At 45.5% G+C, this 25,482-nt stretch overlaps 1 protein-coding gene across 1 annotated transcript; it reads left to right on the top strand.

Moving 5' to 3' along the window:
- The first annotated feature begins 1,214 nt into the window (after positions 1-1,214).
- Positions 1,215-24,260, top strand: THAP12 (THAP domain containing 12). Its single transcript, XM_072133921.1, has 5 exons — positions 1,215-1,560; positions 5,731-5,851; positions 7,878-7,982; positions 8,123-8,159; positions 20,495-24,260. The coding sequence occupies exons 1-5, from the start codon at positions 1,472-1,474 to the stop codon at positions 22,414-22,416; spliced, it is 2,274 nt and encodes a 757-aa protein (XP_071990022.1). The 5' UTR covers positions 1,215-1,471; the 3' UTR covers positions 22,417-24,260.
- Positions 24,261-25,482: the final 1,222 nt, after the last annotated feature.

Raw genomic sequence — 25,482 nt, 5'->3', positions numbered from 1 at the left:
GCAATGTAACATGTATGAATGAAAAATCATACTGTCCCTTTAGGCTTAGATAGGCTGGATACATATACATGGTTCCTCAGACAGTATCACACAGGATAGGATCAGATACACGGACGGATGAGATGAGATACAAAGCTCAGCAGGCAGTATCACACAGGATAGGATGAGATTCACAGCTCAGCAGGCAGTATCACACAGGATAGGATTAGATACACAGCTCAGCAGGCAGTATCACATAGGATAGGATTAGATACACAGCTCAGCAGGCAGTATCACACAGGATAGGATTAGATACACAGCTCAGCAGGCAGTATCACACAGGATAGGATTAGATACACAGCTCAGCAGGCAGTATCACATAGGATAGGATTAGATACACAGCTCAGCAGGCAGTATCACACAGGATAGGATTAGATACACAGCTCAGCAGGCAGTATCACACAGGATAGGATTAGATACACAGCTCAGCAGGCAGTATCACACAGGATAGGATTAGATACACAGCTCAGCAGGCATTATCTCACAGGATAGGATTAGATACACAGCTCAGCAGGCAGTATCACACAGGATAGGATTAGATTCACAGCTCAGCAGGCAGTATCACACAGGATAGGATTAGATACACAGCTCAGCAGTCAGTATCACACAGGATAGGATTAGATACACAGCTCAGCAGGCAGTATCACACAGGATAGGATTAGATACACAGCTCAGCAGGCAGTATCACACAGGATAGGATTAGATTAGATACACAGCTCAGCAGACAGTATCACACAGGATAGGATTAGATTAGATACACAGCTCAGCAGACAGTATCACACAGGATAGGATTAGATTAGATACACAGCTCAGCAGGCAGTATCGCACGTGGTAAGATTAGATACACAGCCCGGCAGCCAGTGCGGTACATTATAGGATTAGATACACAGCTCAGCAGCCAGTATCACAGAGGATAGGATTAGATACACAGCTCAGCAGACAGTATCACACAGGATAGGATTAGATACACAGCTCAGCAGACAGTATCACACAGGATAGGATTAGATACACAGCTCAGCAGGCAGTATCGCACGTGGTAAGATTAGATACACAGCCCGGCAGCCGGTGCGGTACATGATAGGATTATTATCTTCCTCTCCACCTGGCGATTACATACTATAAGCAATCCTATTATAAGCATTGCAGGTCCTCCAGCACGCCGCTCTATCTCACACTAGTGTAATCTCTATGGTTTCTGTCGCTCGCACCACGCTGATTCTGCTGGGAGCCATAGAGAGGCGGGAGCGCGTAGAGCGGCCGCGCTGGGCATGCTGGGCTGCGTGTGTGACTCCTCCAGGCCGCGCACAGCAGTGTGGAGCCGCGGTGGCCTGTCTGTCTCCCGGTAGTCAGCGCGCCCCCTGGTGAGGGGAGGATTCGGGGTCATCCCGGTGCTTCCCCTCCCCCCACAAATCAAAACCGTTAGATAACGAAAATGCCGAATTTCTGCGCCGCCCCGAACTGCACCCGGAAGAGCACGCAGTCTGACCTGGCTTTCTTCAGGTTCCCCCGGGACCCGGGCCGGTGAGAGCGGATAGAGGGGCTCATAGTGTGTGGGGGGTGGGGGCTCCGTGTAGGCGGGTCCACAGCTGTGACTATGGCAATCTATCTATATATATATATATATATATATATATGTGTGTATATGAGCCCCCATAATATACTGTATAGGTGGGGGCCCCCATATCTCTACCGCATCAAAGGGGACCATGTATCAGAGGGGACCCCTGTACTCTGCAAGGTCTCCCACCTTCATATGTCAGAGATGATGCCCCCCTCATTGTGTATTGGGGTGCCCCCTGTCTTGCAAGAAGCCCCCACTTAATTATGATGGAGAGGGGCTCCCCTCCTTGTGTGTATTGGGTGTATACATAGCAGTGAGCCCTCCGTCCCTGTGTGTATTGGGGTGTATCCATAGCAGTGAGACCCCCTCCTTGTGTGTATTGGGGTGTGTCCATAGCAGTGAGACCCCCTCCTTGTGTGTATTGGGGTGTATCCATAGCAGTGAGACCCCTCCTTGTGTGTATGGGGGTGTATCCATAGCAGTGAGACCCCCTCCTTGTGTGTATGGGGGTGTATCCATAGCAGTGAGACCCCCTCCTTGTGTGTATTGGGGTGTATCCATAGCAGTGAGACCCCCTCCTTGTGTGTATAGGGGTGTGTCCATAGCAGTGAGCCCCCCTCCTTGTGTGTATGGGGGTGTATCCATAGCAGTGAGACCCCCTCCTTGTGTGTATGGGGGTGTATCCATAGCAGTGAGACCCCCTCCTTGTGTGTATTGGGTGTATACATAGCAGTGAGCCCTCCGTCCCTGTGTGTATTGGGGTGTATCCATAGCAGTGAGACCCCCTCCTTGTGTGTATTGGGGTGTATCCATAGCAGTGAGACCCCTCCTTGTGTGTATGGGGGTGTATCCATAGCAGTGAGACCCCCTCCTTGTGTGTATGGGGGTGTATCCATAGCAGTGAGACCCCCTCCTTGTGTGTATTGGGGTGTATCCATAGCAGTGAGACCCCCTCCTTGTGTGTATAGGGGTGTGTCCATAGCAGTGAGCCCCCCTCCTTGTGTGTATGGGGGTGTATCCATAGCAGTGAGACCCCCTCCTTGTGTGTATGGGGGTGTATCCATAGCAGTGAGCCCCCCTCTTTGTGTGTATTGGGGTGTGTCCATAGCAGTGAGACCCCCTCCTTGTGTGTATTGGGTGTATCCATAGCAGTGAGCCCCCCTCTTTGTGTGTATTGGGGTGTATCCATAGCAGTGAGACCCCCTCCTTGTGTGTATGGGGGTGTATCCATAGCAGTGAGCCCCCCTCTTTGTGTGTATTGGGGTGTATCCATAGCAGTGAGACCCCCTCCTCGTGTGTATGGGGGTGTATCCATAGCAGTGAGCCCCCCTCTTTGTGTGTATTGGGGTGTATCCATAGCAGTGAGACCCCCTCCTTGTGTGTATGGGGGTGTATCCATAGCAGTGAGCCCCCCTCTTTGTGTGTATTGGGGTGTGTCCATAGCAGTGAGACCCCCTCCTTGTGTGTATTGGGTGTATACATAGCAGTGAGCCCCCCTCTTTGTGTGTATTGGGGTGTATCCATAGCAGTGAGACCCCCTCCTTGTGTGTATGGGGGTGTATCCATAGCAGTGAGCCCCCCTCTTTGTGTGTATTGGGGTGTGTCCATAGCAGTGAGACCCCCTCCTTGTGTGTATTGGGGTGTGTCCATAGCAGTGAGCCCCCTCCTTGTGTGTATTGGGGTGTATCCGTAGCAGTGAGCCCCCCTCCTTGTGTGTATTGGGGTGTATCCATAGTAGTGAGCCCCCCTCCTTGTGTGTATTGGGGTGTATCCGTAGCAGGGAGACCCCTTCCCTGTGTGTATTGGGTGTATCCATAGCAGTGAGACCCCTTCCTTGTGTGTATTGGGTGTATCCATAGCAGTGAGCCCCCCTCCTTGTGTGTATGGGGGTGTATCCATAGCAGTGAGACCCCTCCTTGTGTGTATTGGGGTGTATCCGTAGCAGGGAGACCCCTTCCTTGTGTGTATTGGGTGTATCCATAGCAGTGAGACCCCTTCCTTGTGTGTATTGGGTGTATCCATAGCAGTGAGACCCCCTCCTTGTGTGTATTGGGGTGTATCCGTAGCAGTGAGCCCCCCTCCTTGTGTGTATTGGGGTGTATCCGTAGCAGGGAGACCCCTTCCCTGTGTGTATTGGGTGTATCCATAGCAGTGAGACCCCTTCCTTGTGTGTATTGGGTGTATCCATAGCAGTGAGCCCCCCTCCTTGTGTGTATTGGGGTGTATCCGTAGCAGGGAGACCCCCTCCTTGTGTGTATTGGGGTGTATCCATAGCAGTGAGACCCCCTCCTTGTGTGTATTGGGGTGTATCCATAGCAGTGAGACCCCCTCCTTGTGTGTATTGGGGTGTATCCATAGCAGTGAGACCCCCTCCTTGTGTGTATTGGGGTGTGTCCATAGCAGTGAGACCCCCTCCTTGTGTGTATTGGGGTGTATCCATAGCAGTGAGCCCCCCTCCTTGTGTGTATTGGGGTGTATCCATAGCAGTGAGACCCCTCCTTGTGTGTATGGGGGTGTATCCATAGCGGTGAGACCCCCTCCTTGTGTGTATTGGGGTGTATCCATAGCAGTGAGACCCCCTCCTTGTGTGTATTGGGGTGTATCCGTAGCAGGGAGACCCCTTCCCTGTGTGTATTGGGTGTATCCATAGCAGTGAGACCCCTCCTTGTGTGTATTGGGTGTATCCATAGCAGTGAGCCCCCCTCCTTGTGTGTATTGGGGTGTATCCATAGCAGTGAGACCCCCTCCTTGTGTGTATGGGGGTGTATCCATAGCAGTGAGACCCCTTCCTTGTGTGTATTGAGTGTATCCATAGCAGTGAGACCCCCTCCTTGTGTGTATTGGGTGTATCCATAGCAGTGAGACCCCTTCCTTGTGTGTATTGAGTGTATCCATAGCAGTGAGACCCCCTCCTTGTGTGTATTGGGGTGTATCCATAGCAGTGAGACCCCTTCCTTGTGTGTATTGGGGTGTATACATAGCAGTGAGACCCCTCCTTGTGTGTATTGGGTGTATCCATAGCAGTGAGCCCCCCTCCTTGTGTGTATTGGGTGTATCCATAGCAGTGAGCCCCCCTCCTTGTGTGTATGGGGGTGTATACATAGCAGTGAGACCCCCTCCTTGTGTGTATTGAGTGTATCCATAGCAGTGAGACCCCTCCTTGTGTGTATTGGGGTGTATCCATAGTAGTGAGACCCCCTCCTTGTGTGTATGGGGGTGTATCCATAGCAGTGAGACCCCCTCCTTGTGTGTATTGGGGTGTATCCATAGTAGTGAGACCCCCTCCTTGTGTGTATGGGGGTGTATCCATAGCAGTGAGACCCCCTCCTTGTGTGTATTGAGTGTATCCATAGCAGTGAGACCCCTTCCTTGTGTGTATTGAGTGTATCCATAGCAGTGAGACCCCTCCTTGTGTGTATTGGGGTGTATCCATAGCAGTGAGACCCCCTCCTTGTGTGTATTGGGGTGTATCCATAGCAGTGAGACTCCCTCCTTGTGTGTATTGGGGTGTATCCATAGCAGTGAGACCCCCTCCTTGTGTGTATTGGGGTGTATCCATAGCAGTGAGACCCCCTCCTTGTGTGTATTGGGGTGTGTCCATAGCAGTGAGACCCCCTCCTTGTGTGTATTGGGTGTATCCATAGCAGTGAGACCCCTCCTTGTGTGTATTGGGTGTATCCATAGCAGTGAGACCCCCTCCTTGTGTGTATTGGGGTGTATCCATAGCAGTGAGACCCCCTCCTTGTGTGTATGGGGGTGTATCCATAGCAGTGAGACCCCCTCCTTGTGTGTATGGGGGTGTATCCATAGCGGTGAGACCCCCTCCTTGTGTGTATTGGGGTGTATCCATAGCAGTGAGACCCCCCCCTCCTTGTGTGTATTGAGTGTATCCATAGCAGTGAGACCCCTCCTTGTGTGTATTGGGGTGTATCCATAGCAGTGAGACCCCTTCCTTGTGTGTATTGGGGTGTATCCATAGCAGTGAGACCCCTTCCTTGTGTGTATTGGGTGTATCCATAGCAGTGAGACCCCCTCCTTGTGTGTATTGGGGTGTAATGAAGAGAGTTCTGGAGGGTCTGTAATCCTGAGCTTCAGCCCAGTAACTTCTTCTCTCCCCCCGGACTCTGCAGGTGCCAGAAGTGGGTGGAGAACTGTCGGAGATACGACCTGGAAGACAAGACCCCCGACCAGCTGAACAAGCACTACAGGTTGTGTGCCCAGCACTTCGAGGACTCCATGATCTGCAGGAGTGTAAGTCTCCGGCTGTGCAGGGGTGTGAGTGTCCGCATGTGCAGGGGTGTGAGTGTCCGCATGTGCAGGGGTGTGAGTGTCCGCATGTGCAGGGGTGTGAGTGTCCGCATGTGCAGGGGTGTGAGTGTCCGCATGTGCAGGGGTGTGAGTGTCCGCATGTGCAGGGGTGTGAGTGTCCGCATGTGCAGGGGTGTGAGTGTCCGCATGTGCAGGGGTGTGAGTGTCCGCATGTGCAGGGGTGTGAGTGTCCGCATGTGCAGGGGTGTGAGTGTCCGCATGTGCAGGGGTGTGAGTGTCCGCATGTGCAGGGGTGTGAGTGTCCGCATGTGCAGGGGTGTGAGTGTCCGCATGTGCAGGGGTGTGAGTGTCCGCATGTGCAGGGGTGTGAGTGTCCGCATGTGCAGGGGTGTGAGTGTCCGCATGTGCAGGGGTGTGAGTGTCCGCATGTGCAGGGGTGTGAGTGTCCGCATGTGCAGGGGTGTGAGTGTCCGCATGTGCAGGGGTGCGAGTGTCCGCATGTGCAGGGGTGCGAGTGTCCGCATGTGCAGGGGTGTGACTCCTAAGCACCACAAGTCTCAGCATGTATTTTAACAACATGCCGCTCCCCCCCACCAGATCAGCAGCCTGGATATGTGATTGACATCTAGCTTCTGAGCTGGGGGCTGGGCAGCTTGTGATTATAGCTGTGCCCAGGCAGTGCTGCAGTGTAAAGCATGGATGCACAGAAGGCTCATTGATGCCTTGTGATCGGATTCTTCCTCACATCTGCTCCTTCTGTATCTTGTCTTCATGATGACTTCTCCTTGGGCCGTTTAGATTCCAGCTTTGAAGACGTCTTGTTTGAAGACCCGGGTGCGGACCACTCTTCTAATTTCGGAGGCCTGAGCATCTGCCCTCATACTACGCCTTTGTTTTCAGTTATTAATTGGCGAGATGCTCTGCAGACATTTCTCATTATCATCATTGAAGCCAAATCAGTCAGAGCAGATGATTGACATGTTGGGGGTGGGGGTCAGCAGTGATGGGGACCAGATGCCTGCTGGGATATTCACATTTTGTCTTCTTCTCAATGTGTCCGGGCACACAATCACACGACCTTTTGATTATACTAAAACTACAACTCCCCAACATGGGCTCAGGCTGGGAGTTGTAGTCCTGATACTTGCCATATGTAAGAGCAACATAGGGAGATGTATTTCCTAGATTGTGTTTAAACCATTGTGAAAAGTGGATGTATTCTCCAAGGTTGTCGCTTCTCCAAGGGGATCTGGGTGCAAGTCCTAACACTGCTGTGCAATGTTCTCTGTGTATTGAACTAGTTGTCTTCCTCTGCTCTGAGTGAAAGCTGTGCTAGGTGTTTGATTGAATGCTGCAAAATGAAATAATGGTGGTGAATGGCTGGGATTAGTTCATTACAGAGAGTTAAGAGCACAGCAGTGTGAGGATGTGCTCCCAGTGCATTTGGAGAAGCCACAATTGTGGAATACAAATCCTTATATGTTAGTAGCTGCAGGACTATAGTATGATTACACATCTCTCCAGGAACAATGCATATTACTTCCTGCAGAGAGCACAGCAGTGTGAGGTCACGCTTCCAGTGCACTTGGAGAAGCTATAATCCTGTAATATAATATCCATATATCACAGGCCTGCTGCTACCAACAACTGATTACACTTCTTTTCAGGAACCATACATAACGCTGGCTGCCCAGAGCACAGCAGTGTGAGGACACGCCCCTGGAATGGGCTTCTGTAATGGGGGAGGAGCCTGTTAGTCGGCATTAGTCATGTGTAGCCTCTGCAGTGCCTGATGCTGTAAATCCTCTGCTTCTTAAAGGTCCTTCACCAAGATGGACTGTATGCAAATGAGCCTGAGGGGCTCCAGGCTCCATTAACACCTATGGAGCGTGGAGCCCCTCAGGCTCATTTGCATACCGTCTTTTATCTTGGTGGTAGATGTCCATGTGATTGTATGATGATTGTGGCCTCCTGTTAGTAACATATATGTCCTTATTCTTATTTTCAGAGTCCATACAGGACGGTTCTTCGGGAAAACGCGGTCCCAACCATATTCGACCTAACGAGCCACCTCAGTAACCCGGGGAGACGCCGGAAGAGGATAAAGGAGCTGGTGAGCTGATCACTTTCTCTTGTTGGATTGTTGTGGAGGGATTGTAGATACAGGACAGATGGTCCTATATCGTTGCTGCATGGACTGTACGTTGCGACGTTCTGATTCTCCTCCTTTATAACATTCCGATTCTCCCGCAGACAGAAGAGGAAATCCGGATGTTAAAAGAAAGGAAATGTAAGTTGACTCGTCTTGTCTTATGTAATGTATTACTCCGGGCGTGACCGGATCTGATGTATGGTAATAGTGGTGCTACAATGTGTTATATATGATCGCTACACACGTCTCCGCAATAAAGGATTATATAGTGATGATACACACAAGGCATAAGGGACCCTGCCAGGTGGTTCCTTGTCTTAGGGCAGTGTAATAAGGAAAAAGTTCCAGCCAGAATCAATGCTACGAATAATGAGTGGAGGGATGAATGTAGCGGAGCTGTGTGTGTATGAGTGGAGGGATGAATGTAGCGGAGCTGTGTGTGTATGAGTGGAGGGATGAATGTAGCGGAGCTGTGTGTGTATGAGTGGAGGGATGAATGTAGCGGAGCTGTGTGTGTATGAGTGGAGGGATGAATGTAGCGGAGCTGTGTATGTGTGGAGGGATGAATGTAGCGGAGCTGTGTGTGTGTGGAGGGATGAATGAAGCAGAGCTGTGTGTGAGTGGAGGGATGAATGAAGCAGAGCTGTGTGTGAGTGGAGGGATGAATGAAGCAGAGCTGTGTGTGAGTGGAGGGATGAATGAAGCAGAGCTGTGTGTGAGTGGAGGGATGAATGTAGCGGAGCTGTGTGTGTATGAGTGGAGGGATGAATGTAGTGGAGCTGTGTGTGTGTGTGGAGGGATGAATGTAGCGGAGCTGTGTGTGTGTGTGGAGGGATGAATGTAGCGGAGCTGTGTGTGTGTGGAGGGATGAATGTAGCGGAGCTGTGTGTGTGTGGAGGGATGAATGTAGCGGAGCTGTGTGTGTGTGTGGAGGGATGAATGTAGCGGAGCTGTGTGTGTGTGAGTGGAGGGATGAATGAAGCGGAGCTGTGTGTGTGTGTGTGTGTGTGTGTGGAGGGATGAATGAAGCAGAGCTGTGTGTGAGTGGAGGGATGAATGTAGCGGAGCTGTGTGTGTGTGAGTGGAGGAATGAATGAAGCGGAGCTGTGTGTGTGTGAGTGGAGGGATGAATGTAGCGGAGGTGTGTGTGAGTGGAGGGATGAATGTAGCGGAGCTGTGTGTGTGTGAGTGGAGGGATGAATGTAGCGGAGCTGTGTGTGTGTGAGTGGAGGGATGAATGTAGCGGAGCTGTGTGTGTGTGAGTGGAGGGATGAATGAAGCGGAGCTGTGTGTGTGTCTGTGAGTGGAGGGATGAATGAAGCGGAGCTGTGTGTGTGAGTGGAGGGATGAATGTAGCGGAGGTGTGTGTGTGTGTGTGTGGAGGGATGAATGTAGCGGAGCTGTGTGTGTGTGTGTGTGTGAGTGGAGGGATGAATGAAGCGGAGCTGTGTGTGTGTGAGTGGAGGGATGAATGAAGCGGAGCTGTGTGTGTGAGTGGAGGGATGAATGTAGCGGAGCTGTGTGTGTGTGTGTGAGTGGAGGGATGAATGAAGCGGAGCTGTGTGTGTGTGTGTGTGTGTGTGTGAGTGGAGGGATGAATGTAGCGGAGCTGTGTGTGTGTGAGTGGAGGGATGAATGAAGCAGAGCTGTGTTCACACCACCCAGGAATTTTTATTAGTGTCAACTATAGTTTTCCTGTTGTGGATGATTAAATCTTGGGTACAACTTGTAGTAAGTAGCAAAAAATACACATCACCATTAACATGGGCATAATGAATAGGATAAACTGCTTAGAAATGTATTTGGTAGTGATGTGTGCCAAAATTATGATAAATAAAATGTAGAATTAAAAAAAGAGAGAAATTAGAAATAAGATATTAGAAAATACTGTGACAAAAAAACTAATTTACATGAGAAAGTCTGGCCAAGAAAACCCCAAAAATATTATTTCAATTATGTGAGCGAAAAAATGTCGAAGCTTTCAAAACCTGCATGTACTAAAAACCTCAAGGAGTGTTTCTGGTGAAGTGAAAATGTAACAACAAATTATCGATTATAGGTCACATTTCCCCAAACTGATGTCCCCGAGAATGATGTATTAAATGGAATATATATATACATTTTGTACAAAAATCATTTTTTGCCAATTAATTTATTATTGATTTATATGTATTTTTTTTCTCTTGTGTGTTTTCTACATAATTTTGGGGTGGCCATCTTTCCTAAGCTTCACTGACAACATTTAGGGATATGCTTTAGAGCAGCCTCATGGCCATGGACAGCTGTACTCTATGGAAGTCTATGGAGAGTTAAGCAGGGAGGGAGGAGGGGGAGGAGATAAGCTGTGACATCATCTATTGTCAGTAGTGATGTAATGATGGGTCAGTGTTATCTATATAGAGGTCATTGTACAGGGAGGGGAAGAGATAAGCTGTGACATCATCTATTGTCAGTAGTGATGTAATGATGGGTCAGTGTTATCTATATAGAGGTCATTGTGCAGGGAGGGGGAGGAGATAAGCTGTGACATCATCTATTGTCAGTAGTGATGTAATGATGGGTCAGTGTTATCTATATAGAGGTCATTGTACAGGTAGGGGGAGGAGATAAGCTGTGACATCATCTATTGTCCGTAGTGATGTAATGATGGGTCAGTGTTATCTATATAGAGGTCATTGTACAGGGAAGGGGAGGAGATAAGCTGTGACATCATCTATTGCCAGTAGTGATGTAATGATGGGTCAGTGTTATCTATATAGAGGTCATTGTACAGGGAAGGGGAGGAGATAAGCTGTGACATCATCTATTGCCAGTAGTGATGTAATGATGGGTCAGTGTTATCTATATAGAGGTCATTGTACAGGGAGGGGGAGGAGATAAGCTGTGACATCATCTATTGTCAGTAGTGATGTAATGATGGGTCAGTGTTATCTATATAGAGGTCATTGTACAGGGAGGGGGAGGAGATAAGCTGTGACATCATCTATTGTCAGTAGTGATATAATGATGGGTCAGTGTTATCTATATAGAGGACATTGTACAGGGAGGGGAAGAGATAAGCTGTGACATCATCTATTGTCAGTAGTGATGTAATGATGGGTCAGTGTTATCTATATAGAGGTCATTGTACAGGGAAGGGGAGGAGATAAGCTGTGACATCATCTATTGCCAGTAGTGATGTAATGATGGGTCAGTGTTATCTATATAGAGGACATTGTACAGGGAGGGGGAGGAGATGAGCTGTGACATCATCTATTGTCAGTAGTGATGTAATGATGGGTCAGTGTTCTCTATATAGAGGACATTGTACAGGGAGGGGGAGGAGATAAGCTGTGACATCATCTATTGTCAGTAGTGATGTAATGATGGGTCAGTGTTATCTATATAGAGGACATTGTACAGGGAGGGGGAGGAGATAAGCTGTGACATCATCTATTGTCAGTAGTGATGTAATGATGGGTCAGTGTTATCTATATAGAGGTCATTGTAAAGGGAGGGGGAGGAGATAAGCTGTGACATCATCTATTGTCAGTAGTGATGTAATGATAGGTCAGTGTTATCGATATAGAAGTCATTGTACAGGGAGGGGGAGGAGATGAGCTGTGACATCATCTATTGTCAGTAGTGATGTAATGATGGGTCAGTGTTCTCTATATAGAGGTCATTGTACAGGGAGGGGGAGGAGATAAGCTGTGACATCATCTATTGTCAGTAGTGATGTAATGATGGGTCAGTGTTATCTATATAGAGGTCATTGTAAAGGGAGGGGGAGGAGATAAGCTGTGACATCATATATTGTCAGTAGTGATGTAATGATGGGTCAGTGTTATCTATATAGAGGTCATTGTAAAGGGAGGGGGAGGAGATAAGCTGTGACATCATCTATTGTCAGTAGTGATGTAATGATGGGTCAGTGTTATCTATATAGAGGTAATTGTACAGGGAGGGGGAGGAGATAAGCTGTGACATCATCTATTGTCAGTAGTGATGTAATGATGGGTCAGTGTTATCTATATAGAGGTCATTGTACAGGGAGTGGGAGGAGATAAGCTGTGACATCATCTATTGTCAGTAGTGATGTAATGATGGGTCAGTGTTATCTATATAGAGGTAATTGTACAGGGAGGAGGAGGAGATAAGCTGTGACATCATCTATTGTCAGTAGTGATGTAATGATGGGTCAGTGTTATCTATATAGAGGACATTGTACAGGGAGGGGGAGGAGATAAGCTGTGACATCATCTATTGTCAGTAGTGATGTAATGATGGGTCAGTGTTATCTGTATAGAGGTCATTGTACAGGGAGGGGGAGGAGATAAGCTGTGACATCATCTATTGCCAGTAGTGATGTAATGATGGGTCAGTGTTATCTATATAGAGGACATTGTACAGGGAGGGGGAGGAGATGAGCTGTGACATCATCTATTGTCAGTAGTGATGTAATGATGGGTCAGTGTTCTCTATATAGAGGACATTGTACAGGGAGGGGGAGGAGATGAGCTGTGACATCATCTATTGTCAGTAGTGATGTAATGATGGGTCAGTGTTATCTATATAGAGGTCATTGTAAAGGGAGGGGGAGGAGATAAGCTGTGACATCATATATTGTCAGTAGTGATGTAATGATGGGTCAGTGTTATCTATATAGAGGTCATTGTAAAGGGAGGGGGAGGAGATAAGCTGTGACATCATCTATTGTCAGTAGTGATGTAATGATGGGTCAGTGTTATCTATATAGAGGTCATTGTACAGGGAGGAGGAGGAGATAAGCTGTGACATCATCTATTGTCAGTAGTGATGTAATGATGGGTCAGTGTTATCTATATAGAGGTCATTGTACAGGGAGGGGGAGGAGATAAGCTGTGACATCATCTATTGTCAGTAGTGATGTAATGATGGGTCAGTGTTATCTATATAGAGGTCATTGTACAGGGAGGGGGAGGAGATAAGCTGTGACATCATCTATTGTCAGTAGTGATGTAATGATGGGTCAGTGTTATCTATATAGAGGACATTGTACAGGGAGGGGGAGGAGATAAGCTGTGACATCATCTATTGTCAGTAGTGATGTAATGATGGGTCAGTGTTATCTATATAGAGGTAATTGTACAGGGAGGAGGAGGAGATAAGCTGTGACATCATCTATTGTCAGTAGTGATGTAATGATGGGTCAGTGTTATCTATATAGAGGACATTATACAGGGAGGGGGAGGAGATAAGCTGTGACATCATCTATTGTCAGTAGTGATGTAATGATGGGTCAGTGTTATCTGTATAGAGGTCATTGTACAGGGAGGGGGAGGAGATAAGCTGTGACATCATCTATTGTCAGTAGTGATGTAATGATGGGTCAGTGTTATCTATATAGAGGTCATTGTAAAGGGAGGGGGAGGAGATAAGCTGTGACATCATCTATTGTCAGTAGTGATGTAATGATGGGTCAGTGTTATCTATATAGAGGTCATTGTACAGGGAGGGGGAGGAGATAAGCTGTGACATCATCTATTGTCAGTAGTGATGTAATGATGGGTCAGTGTTATCTATATAGAGGTCATTGTACAGGGAGTGGGAGGAGATAAGCTGTGACATCATCTATTGTCAGTAGTGATGTAATGATGGGTCAGTGTTATCTATATAGAGGTCATTGTACAGGGAGGGGGAGGAGATAAGCTGTGACATCATCTATTGTCAGTAGTGATGTAATGATGGGTCAGTGTTATCTATATAGAGGTCATTGTAAAGGGAGGGGGAGGAGATAAGCTGTGACATCATCTATTGTCAGTAGTGATGTAATGATGGGTCAGTGTTATCTATATAGAGGTCATTGTACAGGGAGGGGGAGGAGATAAGCTGTGACATCATCTATTGTCAGTAGTGATGTAATGATGGGTCAGTGTTATCTATATAGAGGTCATTGTACAGGGAGTGGGAGGAGATAAGCTGTGACATCATCTATTGTCAGTAGTGATGTAATGATGGGTCAGTGTTATCTATATAGAGGTCATTGTACAGGGAGGGGGAGGAGATAAGCTGTGACATCATCTATTGTCAGTAGTGATGTAATGATGGGTCAGTGTTATCTATATAGAGGTAATTGTACAGGGAGGAGGAGGAGATAAGCTGTGACATCATCTATTGTCAGTAGTGATGTAATGATGGGTCAGTGTTATCTATATAGAGGTCATTGTACAGGGAGGGGGAGGAGATAAGCTGTGACATCATCTATTGTCAGTAGTGATGTAATGACGGGTCAGTGGTATCTATATAGAGGTCATTGTACAGGGAGGGGGAGGAGATAAGCTGTGACATCATCTATTGTCAGTAGTGATGTAATGATGGGTCAGTGTTATCTATATAGAGGACATTATACAGGGAGGGGGAGGAGATGAGCTGTGACATCATCTATTGTCAGTAGTGATGTAATGATGGGTCAGTGTTATCTATATAGAGGACATTATACAGGGAGGGGGAGGAGATAAGCTGTGACATCATCTATTGTCAGTAGTGATGTAATGAGGTTATCTGCTATTATATTCCTATCTGTAATGCATATTATTGTGTAGTGTTCTTATTGTTATAGTCACAGAAAGTCTCTTTAATAGTATTTAACCCTATCGTCGGTGCTCCAGCATTTTCCGCCAATTCTAATTAAAGGGAATGATACAATTTATTAAAGTAACGATTATCCGCACACAACTGAAACGCATCCGGCGCCTTGAATAAGATGCGTTTTTGTGACGCGCTCGCACATATTTCCTGTTTACGCAGCCGCGGAAATGGGGTTTGGATTACAGCACAGTTTCCTCACGGCACCCAAATCATTCCTCGACATGGAGGGGCTGATAGCACTCGTACGCCTGCACCCCGAGCTGTACGACCCCCAGCACCCCTCCTACGACAATGCGGTCAGGAGAGGCAAGATATGGGACCGGATCTCCTCCGAGATATTCCTGGACTGGGCAGATCTGAGCCCGCAGCAGAGATCTACGAGAGGTGGGTACGAGACAGAGGCCGCTGGGTGTTGTGGGAAACGGAATTTTGATTATTTGCATATTCCTATTAATATAATTTGCATATTCTTGCAGCGCGGGAAGCGCAGACGCTGTGGGAGTCGCTGAAGGAGAATTTCCGGCAGGAACTAAGAAGGCGGGCGCAGCAAGGGTTAACGCCGCTTAGTCCCGGAAACCCAGTCTTCTCCCACTATAAGGAGATGCTCTTCCTGCGGCCGCTCATGGTGGGCGACGAGTAAGTTGAGCCGTAGCTGTGGCGGTTCTAGGACGTCCTGGAAGGGATTCGGGAATGATCCGGAATTCTGCTTCTTCTAGGAACATCCTGGAGTCTTCTATGGGTGAGGAAGACATACAGGTCGTATATATCAAGGAGGAGCCGCCTTCACCCCTGACCTTCACACAAGACCCGGAACCCCAACATGAGGGAACGGCTCCCGGTGTGGAAGGACCGGAGGATGAGGACCAGGACCCACACATGGACTTTGCCCAGAGTCTAGTACCTTACCTGGCGCAAGTGCCGGACAGCCACCAAGCAAGTCTCAGAATGGAGCTCACAAAACTTATCTTCTGTTACATCGAGAATACCCGAGGACACCCCCCGACCATCAGCCCACAGCTGCGGCCACATATGTCTACACGAGGCGAGACGTCCTCCTGATGGACCGTCCATGTGCTGTCTATACTGGGGACTACACATCCCAGCATGACTATGAAGAATCCAATGTTCTAGGATTGGAGATGCTCTCGGTTCAAGCGGAGCGTTTCCTCACACTGCTGTGCCCTTCCCCATGTGCACTGAGATGCTCTGATAGATATTGTATTCTTCCAAAAGCCTACTACAGTTTTTCTGCCAAGCTGAGGTAAAGAGCACAATACAGAGAGCACAGCAGTGTGAGGACACCCCCACAGTACAGTCCTTGAATATAAATCCATATATCACAGTCCTGCTGCTACTAACAACATCTACATATTAAACATCTCTTCAGAGACTATACCCAACAGGCTGCCGAGAACACTCTGTGAAGCAACAATACTGTAAAATGAATCCATATATCACAGTCCTGCTTCTACTCTGGCTACTCTGAATATCACTGGCTCCAGAGTGCAGAGAGCACAGCAGTGTGAGCACATCCTTACAGTGCAGTTGAAGAAGCTGAAATCATGGAATTCCATATTCCGCAGTTCTGCTTCTACAAACAACATACACAAAGGTATAATCACACATCTCTCCTGGGACAATACACAATGCTGACTCCAGAGAGCAAATGGCGCAGCAGTGTGAGGAAGCGCTTCTATTGAATTCTGTGAAGCTTGAATATAAATCCATGTTTCATACCTCCTGCGACTAACTCAAAGGTCTGATTACTCAACTCTCCAGGGAGAATACCCTCCCAGCGCACTTGAGGAAGATGAGATCCTGGAAATGTATATATCACAGTCCTGCTGCAACTAAAAATACACACAAAGGTCTGATTACACATCTCTCAAGGGACAATACCTAACAGAATACCTGCAGAGGGCACAGAGCACAGCAGTGTAAGGACATTTCTCTGTGCACTACATTCCTGCAGTATAAATCCATGTTTCACAGTCCTGCTGCTACTAACAACATACACAAAGGTCTGATTACACAGATCAAATACCTATCGATATACTTCACTGATTCATCCAGCAACAATGTAGCGGCTCATGCGCTGCAGGATACATGACACGGAAGGCTCTTGTGTTACTTATCAGGAAGGTTTGCTGGGTCATGTAGTTCCACAGCGGCTCTGAAACCAGAAACCTCATCTAACAGAAATGACCTCAAAAGATGGGAAACTGCTCATAAACGTTCCCTTCTCTGTAGGAGGAGTTCTGCGATGGAATTTAGGAAGTTGTGTCCGTTCAAATTTCTAATTTCCTGTTACCCAGTGATGGACATGATCACATGACTGGGTAACCTGTACAGGAGGAGATGGAGAAGACCTCATGCCTTTAGTTTTACGTGTTAATAGACGGTATATTCAGGCGGTTTTATCGATAAAGTTGACTTGTTTTACTATAGTGGAAGCAATAAAGCTACCCGGATTATTAACGAGTCTCCCTCTAGGGGTTCTTTAGTGTATGTGCACATATAGACACAAAACCTACCTCCCAAACGAATAATTGTGATGTGCTGAGGCCTCTAAAGCCCGCGTTGTTATGCTATTCTTGATTGGCCGTCATTTTGGACTGGATAATTTTGCTTTTAATAGGACACAATTATGTACAAGGCTGCCTCTAGCGCCACCTCTAGGTATGACCGTGTGCTGACCCTTTGGCTGCACAATGGCTTACAGTCACTACCTATAGGTGGCACTAGAGAGGCAGACTGCTTCTTAGTTAGAATTTTTTCCCCCAGGAAACATTGCTTCCCTCTTTGGATCTTCACAAGGAGAACCAGAACCTTAAGATGTATTCATATTTATTCAGTTTGGGGGACAAATAAAATTTTATTTTTGTGGTGCCTGAAGTTATTCACCGGATTCTGGGTATTTTTGAGCTGCTGATTCTGAAAATCCCTTCCATTTCCTTCTAGCAGCTCTAGTCCCTGAGATGTTGTTGCAATGAGTACCGTAGTGTTTGGGCTTCTAGCGCAAGTGTCCACCTCATCGCAGGAAGTCACAGAAAACAAGGGTTCTCCAGTCTACGGCCATAAAATGTGACAATAATTTTCATAATCGCTGTAGCACATACGGAGTGACCATTAGTCTGAGCAGCAAATAGACATTTATTAACCCCTTAGTAATGCGGGCTGGTATAAGGGTCTCATGACCAGGGCATTTTTAGCGAATTTTTGTATGTGATGGTTAAAGAACGATATTTTTTTTCTTTTTAAAATTTTAAAGCTTTAAACTCCTCCCCATGCCTTTTCAGTATTCAGGTAATGTCCTGTGACCATGGTGACTTCATGTAAGGTCCTTTTAGCCTCCTAACATTTGAAAACTGCACCCCGTTTATATATCTGATTTATATGAAATCACAGCCGCCTCCATGAATGGGAAGGAGTAGAATTCCATGTAGGCCGTTGTGATTTCATGTGATCAGATATATACATGGGGTACGTTTTGCTAATGTTAGGAGGATAAAGGACCTGACATGATGTGAACCTGGTCACATGACATCAATTGCTAATGATAAGGCATGGGCTGGAGCTGCTGGATTCAGCCCGAGGAAGCCACACCCCCTGGTACTACTTTAGATTTCCCTATATGCAAGGCAAGGTTATAGATGATTTATGGGGCTTTGAGGAAAACAATTTTTAGCTAATTGAAGGGTGATTGTTAGTTAATATGGCTCTATGGGAACCTGTCACAAGCTGAATTTGTGAAAAATGGCGTGAGAGGTTCCCTTTAAGCATGATAAACCAGGGACACTTACTCCTAGATCCAGGCACTGTGACACTAGTAATCTTATATTTATTATCCATGGCCTCCTATCTTCTAAATTCAACTTTTAGAATTATGTTAAAGAGTAGGAAGGGATCTGATGGGTGGTACAGCAGGCAGAGGGAGGGGGCAGCACTGAGGTAGCAGAGGGGGCTAAGGGGACACAGGGTAACAGCCTGTGAAGCTACACTCCTGGGAGCCCTTCGACCTCATTAGCATAATTTTGGGAGGATGAAGAGAATGAATAATACATATGATTACCACAGTCACGGTGCCTGGATCTGTGTCCTTGGTTTATCATGATGATTTCCTTTCGGTATTACACCTGCTTCTACTGGAATATTTGCACCTGACATCCTAGGATTCCCTAGTCCACACCTGCTAGAAAGACTACTGACCTGGAGACCTGTAGATTACTGACCTTCTTATTATTGAATTTTCTAAAAGGGAGACGCCTGATAAGTAAATAATTTTATTCCGCCAGTAACAAGGGACCAATTGTCTGTAGCCCCTGTAATGTCTGTACTCTCCGGGGGGTACATTATGAGACCAGTGCATCTGGCCCTTATTTATGAAGCATCTGGCCACCACATTTCGCATGCGTTCTTCATGGCTGCTGGTCAGGCCGGGTGTACAATTCTAGAGGAGCAATCATGAGATTTCCAGCATGTTCTTGTAGCAGACATGCAACAATATTGAGCTTTTGATCACAATGACCCATTAATCTTACACCAAATATAAGATGCACCATGGATGGAGTTGTCCCATCGCTGATGGATGTGATGGTTCCACCCACTTTGGGTCCTAGGGATAGTCATTAGACTTTGGTCGTGTCTGGGGACTTGTCATCCATTGTAGAGGCAAGTAGGACAATGGCGTCCCATTGATGATGAGATAAAAAGCACCAGATATGCTGGGCACTCATGTCCTAATGTATACCAAAATTTGATTTCTGGGTAGAGGATCAATAAGATTTAGGGCAGTGATACTAATCTACTAGTCAGTCCTCACTGGTCCACATGCCATAAGCATTTATCCACCAGGCAATGTATATTCTCAACTCTACCTAATATTTTTTTATTTAAGATACGTTTAAAGGGAACCTGTCATTTAAACTAACCCAAGCCCGATCATTTTCTTTCCTCTGAGCTGTGTTTGTGATATTCATGCCTTTCCTGCTCAGCCGTGCCTCCAGCTCCAGGAATGAAAAAGATGTCTGTGTGACTCGCTGAAGAGAATTCCTAAAGGGGGGGTGAGTTTTTTTCTTTTCAGGCAGTCACATACAGCCATAGTCTCTCTCAACTCCCTCACTCCATCCCACCCTTAAGCGAGTCACAATGCTTTCTTATTCGGAGGGAGGGGTGAATGATGTAGAAGAACAGAGTTGACTGGGCTGAAGAGAAAGCCGACCCCTTGTCAAACAGAAGGCGCGGCTGGGCTGGAAGAACATGGATTTGCATAGATGTAGAGTCAATCTTACAAATGGACTGTGAAACTTTTCAGGCATGGGGAAGAACAATATAGGGATAGTTGTACTGTTGTACACGGTTGAGCTGGAAGAACATGGATTTGCATAGATGTAGAGTCAATCTTACAAATGGACTGTGAAACTTTTCAGGTATGGGGAAGAACAATATAGGGATAGTTGTACACGGCTGAGCTGGAAGAACATGGATTTGCATAGATGTAGAGTAAATTTTACAAATGGACTGTGAAACTTTTCAGGAATGGGGAAGAACAATATAGGGATAGTTGTACTGTTGTACACGGCTGAGCTGGAAGAACATGGATTTGCATAGATGTAGAGTAAATTTTACAAATGGACTGTGAAACTTTTCAGGTATGGGGAAGAACAATATAGGGATAGTTGTACTGTTGTATAATAGCAGTTTAGTTTTAACATACAGGTTTGCTTTAAGTCAAATACAAAAACTTTTAGACCAGTATGTTGAGTTGTAAATTATTTTGTTATCAAAAGGTAATTATAAAGCAGACAAATGTTTTGTGGTAATGTAAAGTAAATGATGTATTTTCTCTGTTCTATTTTTTTTAGTGGACGCCGTCACCCCCTTACAAGAAAACCACCAAACCAATAATAATGATGTAGAAATCCAGATCGAAATTGATGAATCGGAGGAGATTTCAGCTATGACTGAAGAAGAGCGTTACAACAAGGACTACTTCAGGTCTCTGTTCGAGATCGTGCTTCTGATGGGAAAGCAGAATGTTTCGTTGGAAGGACGGAATTTAAAAGATCCCGATGGAGTTTACTCCCCGGACAACTTTCAAGCTCTTCTCGAGTATCGCATCAACTCTGGGGATGAAGTTCTGAGGAGGAGATTTGAGATGCTGGCGGTCAATCAGGAATACTGCTCGCGCTTTCAGCAGGAACAGATCTTGGAAGTTTGTGAAAGGTGCGTACGGGAGGAGCTGATGAGAGACGTACGCAACTCCCAGTTCTTTACCATCATTGTGGAAGACGCAGTGGACATGGCCGGAGAAGAACACATGCCTATCTTTATCAGGCATATAGACGACGCCAACAACCTCCACGAAGAGTTTGTTGGTTTTCTTCCCTGCGATGACGACGCTGAACTCATGGCCATGAATTTTATCATGGCCATCACCGAAAAGTGGAAGTTAAACCTGGAATATTGCCGGGGACAGTCGTACATCGCTTCCAGTAGACTTTCATCTAAAATGAAAATCGTAGCTTCTCGACTGTTACAGAAGTGTCCGCAAGCCACTTATACGCTCTGTTCTTCTTGTGCCTTGAATATATGGCTGGCAAAATCCATACCAGTCACGGGAGTTTCGGTAGTGTTGGGTACATTGGAAGACATTTACTTATTTTTTAGTAAGTCTCCTAACCTAGAGGTAGAACTGGAGAATACAATCACTGGTCTTTATATGGAAAATATCGAGAAAGGTAATGAACTCAAGGAAATCCTAAAATCGGAGTGGATAAGTAGGCACGACACTTTCGAGATTATAGTGACTCTTCTTCATCCGCTTGTCCTGTGCTTGGATAGAGTAGCGTGTGATAACTCCTTCAGGTGGAACACCAGGATTACCAGCCAAGCGTTCATACTGTCCAGTGCCTTGACGGATTTCGACTTTGTCGTCACGATTGTCATATTAAAGAACGCCCTCTCCTTTACTCGAGCCTTTGGAAAAAACTTACAAGGGTTGACCTCCGATATTTTTTCCGCCGCCAATAGCCTCACAGCCGTTTTGCACACTTTGAATGAGGTCATGGAGAACATTGAAGTTTATCACGAGTTTTGGTTCGAGGAGGCGACTAACTTGGCAGCGCTGATGGATATCCCTGTAAAACTTCCGGGTCGCTTTAGTAGGATGCAACATTTGAACTTGCAAGCCGACCTGACGTCGGAAAACTTTTATAAGGAAGCTCTTAGCGTACCAACCATCCAACACATCATTCAAGGACTGAAGGACGTGTTTTCAGAACAGCATCTTAAGGCCCTCAAATGTTTATCGCTGGTTCCCTCTGTGATGGGTCAGCTCAAATTCAGCACCAGTGAGGAGCATAATACGGATCTATATAAGTACGACCTCCCCAGTCCGGAGACTCTCTCGGCAGAACTTCACTGTTGGCGGGTCAAGTGGAAACACAGAGGCAAAGATGTGGAGCTCCCATCCAACATCTTCGAATCGCTTCATCTGCCTGATATCAAATTCTTTCCGAATGTTTATGCCCTTCTTAAGGTTCTGTGTATTTTACCCGTTTTTAAAGTCGAAAACGAAAAATTCGAAAGTAGTCGAAAGCGGCTGAAGTTCTACTTGGAGAGCACACCGGTGGAACAAAGGTCGGGTCATCTGGCCCTGGTCAATATAAGCTATGACTCCAAACATGACTTGGATGTTATGGTGGACACGTACATGAAAGTAGCCGCAAATGACGCAAAGTTTGACTCCTTGTCTCCACATTCAGAAGTTGTGGAAGAAGTATGATACAAATATTGATCATCAGAACTTTCTCATATGGTCGTTGGCACTTTAGCCTTAGATGAACATGAATTATGCAGTAGTGTCCACCAAAAAATGACCTGGGCATTCAGTTTTGTGACCTAAGTTGACCTTCAAATTGTGATGGAGAACACGTATAAAATAAATATTAATATACCTTTAAGGGTATCCAAAGGTTTTATGGGTAAATATAAATGTGTTACCTTGGAGCAGGATACTTGGAGAGATCTTGGGTCCCCTTTATGATGTTTTAGTAGGCAGAGTTCGATGTTTTTAGTTACTGAACTACTAGAGAGTGGAAAAAAGTTTGAGCTGTACAAAGTCATTTTCTGTTTGTATTTTTATACTTTATAAATTGTTTTTTCTAAAAGTCAAGGGGGAAAAAAAAAATAAAACTTGTTTTCCTTAAAGGAAGTCATCTTAAGCCGTTTCCTCATGCAGTGCTTTACATTTAGGCATGACCATGGAAAAAAATGGATTTTACAGTGTATATCTTGTTAGTAGCAGCAGGACTGTGAAAATTGATTTTATAATTCAGCATTGAATCCGTTCCAAGTGTAATGGGGTTGTGTCCTCACACTGCTGAGCTCTTGTCTCTCTGCGTTGAACTGCCCCACAGCACCTTCACTCTTCTGTAAGTAACAGCTATAGTATTCAACCACAACTACCACCTGAGACACTGACCGTAATGTGCATGAAGTCTCCCAACTCTCCCCGATAAATAAATAGCTTTTGGGATGTAAGACAACTTTGCAGCAAGGGGGAAGTCATGTGAGGCACATGAGGTACAAGGGCTCTCTCTTCAATATCTGTCCCTCCATCCAGTCTGTGATTTTCTAAAGCTTTGTGTCATAGACTCCTGTGCTGCACCCCCCCCCCCCCAAGTTCCTGCTTTTTGGACACTATCTATACAGCAGGGAAGCTGTTAGACCATAGTGTTTAGTAACTATTTCACTGCTGCTGGTTTCTTATACTTATTCCATGCTCCATGTTCTTCTATGTAATGACAGCTGCAAGGCCAGTCACTGTATTCAACTCGTAAGCAATATACACAATATGGACAGCTCAGTTGATTTACTTGTAGGAATCTGACTGGATTTGCTGACTTCAGTTACTTCTCAATGCAGTTGCTTCAAGGGAGAACACAAAACATCACGGGAAGTGAGGGCAACTTATAACTGACTCCGCTTAAGGGCAAAGACAACTGCTGCTGAGGAGAATTTCTGACAAGTAGCCTCAGAGCGGAAAATGCCATAACTCTGGAACGATGAGGGGGAGCAGCACAATACTGTTTGTTTTGAAAGGGGGAATTGTATATGATAGTTTTTGTAAAAATGATTGGATATCAGAATGGCAACCTCCAGCAAGTTAAAGTGTATCAAGAATAGAGGTCTACTGATTTGTAACGTAGCAGTGAAAAATCCAAAAACGAAACTTGTTGAATTGTTCTTTTCCTCCACACATTAAAGAGTTAATGAAATCTTGTCAATAAGTAATAAGCTAATGTCCTAAAATGAAGTATTTGTAGAGGAACATCTCGCCCCGCAAAAATAAACCCTGATACAGTTTGGCCAGATTTGAAAAATACATTCATTTAAGCTAGAAAATTTCAAAATTGCACCTCCATTTTGTTTTAACCCCTGTGTAACCGTGTTAACAAACTTCATAAAAGTTATTTTGCGTATGTTGAGGGCTTTAGATTCGATAATGGGGTAATTTATGGGGTTTTGCTATTATTTAGACTTTTCAAAGTCACTAGAAACCTGAGCAGGTCCATCACAAGTCTGATTTCTGCGTTTTTAGTGAACACGAGAAAAAAAAACCTAAAGTTCTAAGCCTCATAACATTCTACAAAAATGAGAGGGCACTTAAAAAAAAAACTATTCCAACATGAAGCAGAAATTTGATAAAAGTTTTTTTTTGGTTTTATGACTGTCGGATAATTCCACATTTTTCCCAAATATTGATTTTTTTTTTTTTTTTTTTTTTTTTTAGTTTTAACTAAAGCCAAAACATATCACCTAAATTTTTTTTTTTTAACTAACATGAAGTACAATGTGTCACAAGAAAACCGTTTCAAAACCCCCTGGATATGGTAAAGCGTTCAAAAGTTATAACCAATTATAGTGGCACAGATTTGACAAAAATGGGCCGTGTCAGGGAGGTTGTTGTTTTTTAACCCCTTACCGACCAGCACCGATCACGTAGGCACCGCCTTATTGGCTTAGAGCGTCATCATTGGGGAGCGGCAATCTGTTACCATGACGGACTAGGATTATACAAAGACCCGAGGCTCTAATGTTTTAGGTTATCTATTACAATGTGTGATGTATTATGGCGTCTGTGGTAGGATCAATCAGGCATCCTAGGGTTAAAGTACACTAGAGGGTCCGAAAAATAGTGCAAAAAATAAATAAAAAAATTAAATAAGAATTCAAATCACCCCCCCCCCCTCTTTCCATAGAACCATAGATATAAATATACAGTAAAAATAATAAACATCTTAGGTATCGCCGCGTACCCAAATGTCTGATCTATCAAAATATAATAACGGATATTCCAGGCGTTTTAACCGTAATGCAAAATCGCGCCTAAAGTCGAAAATGCCACTTTTTTTTGCCTTTTTGCAAAATATAAACAATTTGATAAAAAGTGATTAAAAAGCCGTACAGTCCTCAAAACGACACCATTGAAAACGTTATATCATCGCCTAAAAAATGACACCACCCACAGCTCCGTGCACTGAAGTATGAAAAGTTATTAGCGCCAGAAGACGGCAGGTGAAGAATTTTATTTTATTTTTTTTTTGTACAGGAGGTTTTAATTTTTGTAAATGTATAAAAACATTATAAAACCTATACAAATGTTGGTATCCCCATAATCGGACTGACCCAAAGAATAAAATAGAAATATCTTTTGGGGGCGTACAGTGAAAGCCGTAAAATCCAAGACTGCATAAAAAATGGCGCAAATGCGTTTATTCATCAATTTCGTGTGAATTCAGCCTAATTTATATAACGCCAACATACTAACTAAATATATATATACGGG

Source organism: Engystomops pustulosus, chromosome 2, assembly GCF_040894005.1.
Source record: "Engystomops pustulosus chromosome 2, aEngPut4.maternal, whole genome shotgun sequence".
NCBI classification, from domain to species: Eukaryota; Metazoa; Chordata; class Amphibia; order Anura; family Leptodactylidae; genus Engystomops; species Engystomops pustulosus.
The sequence above is the reverse complement of the archived record's forward strand: the minus strand, read 5'-3'. Positions and strand labels throughout refer to the sequence as shown.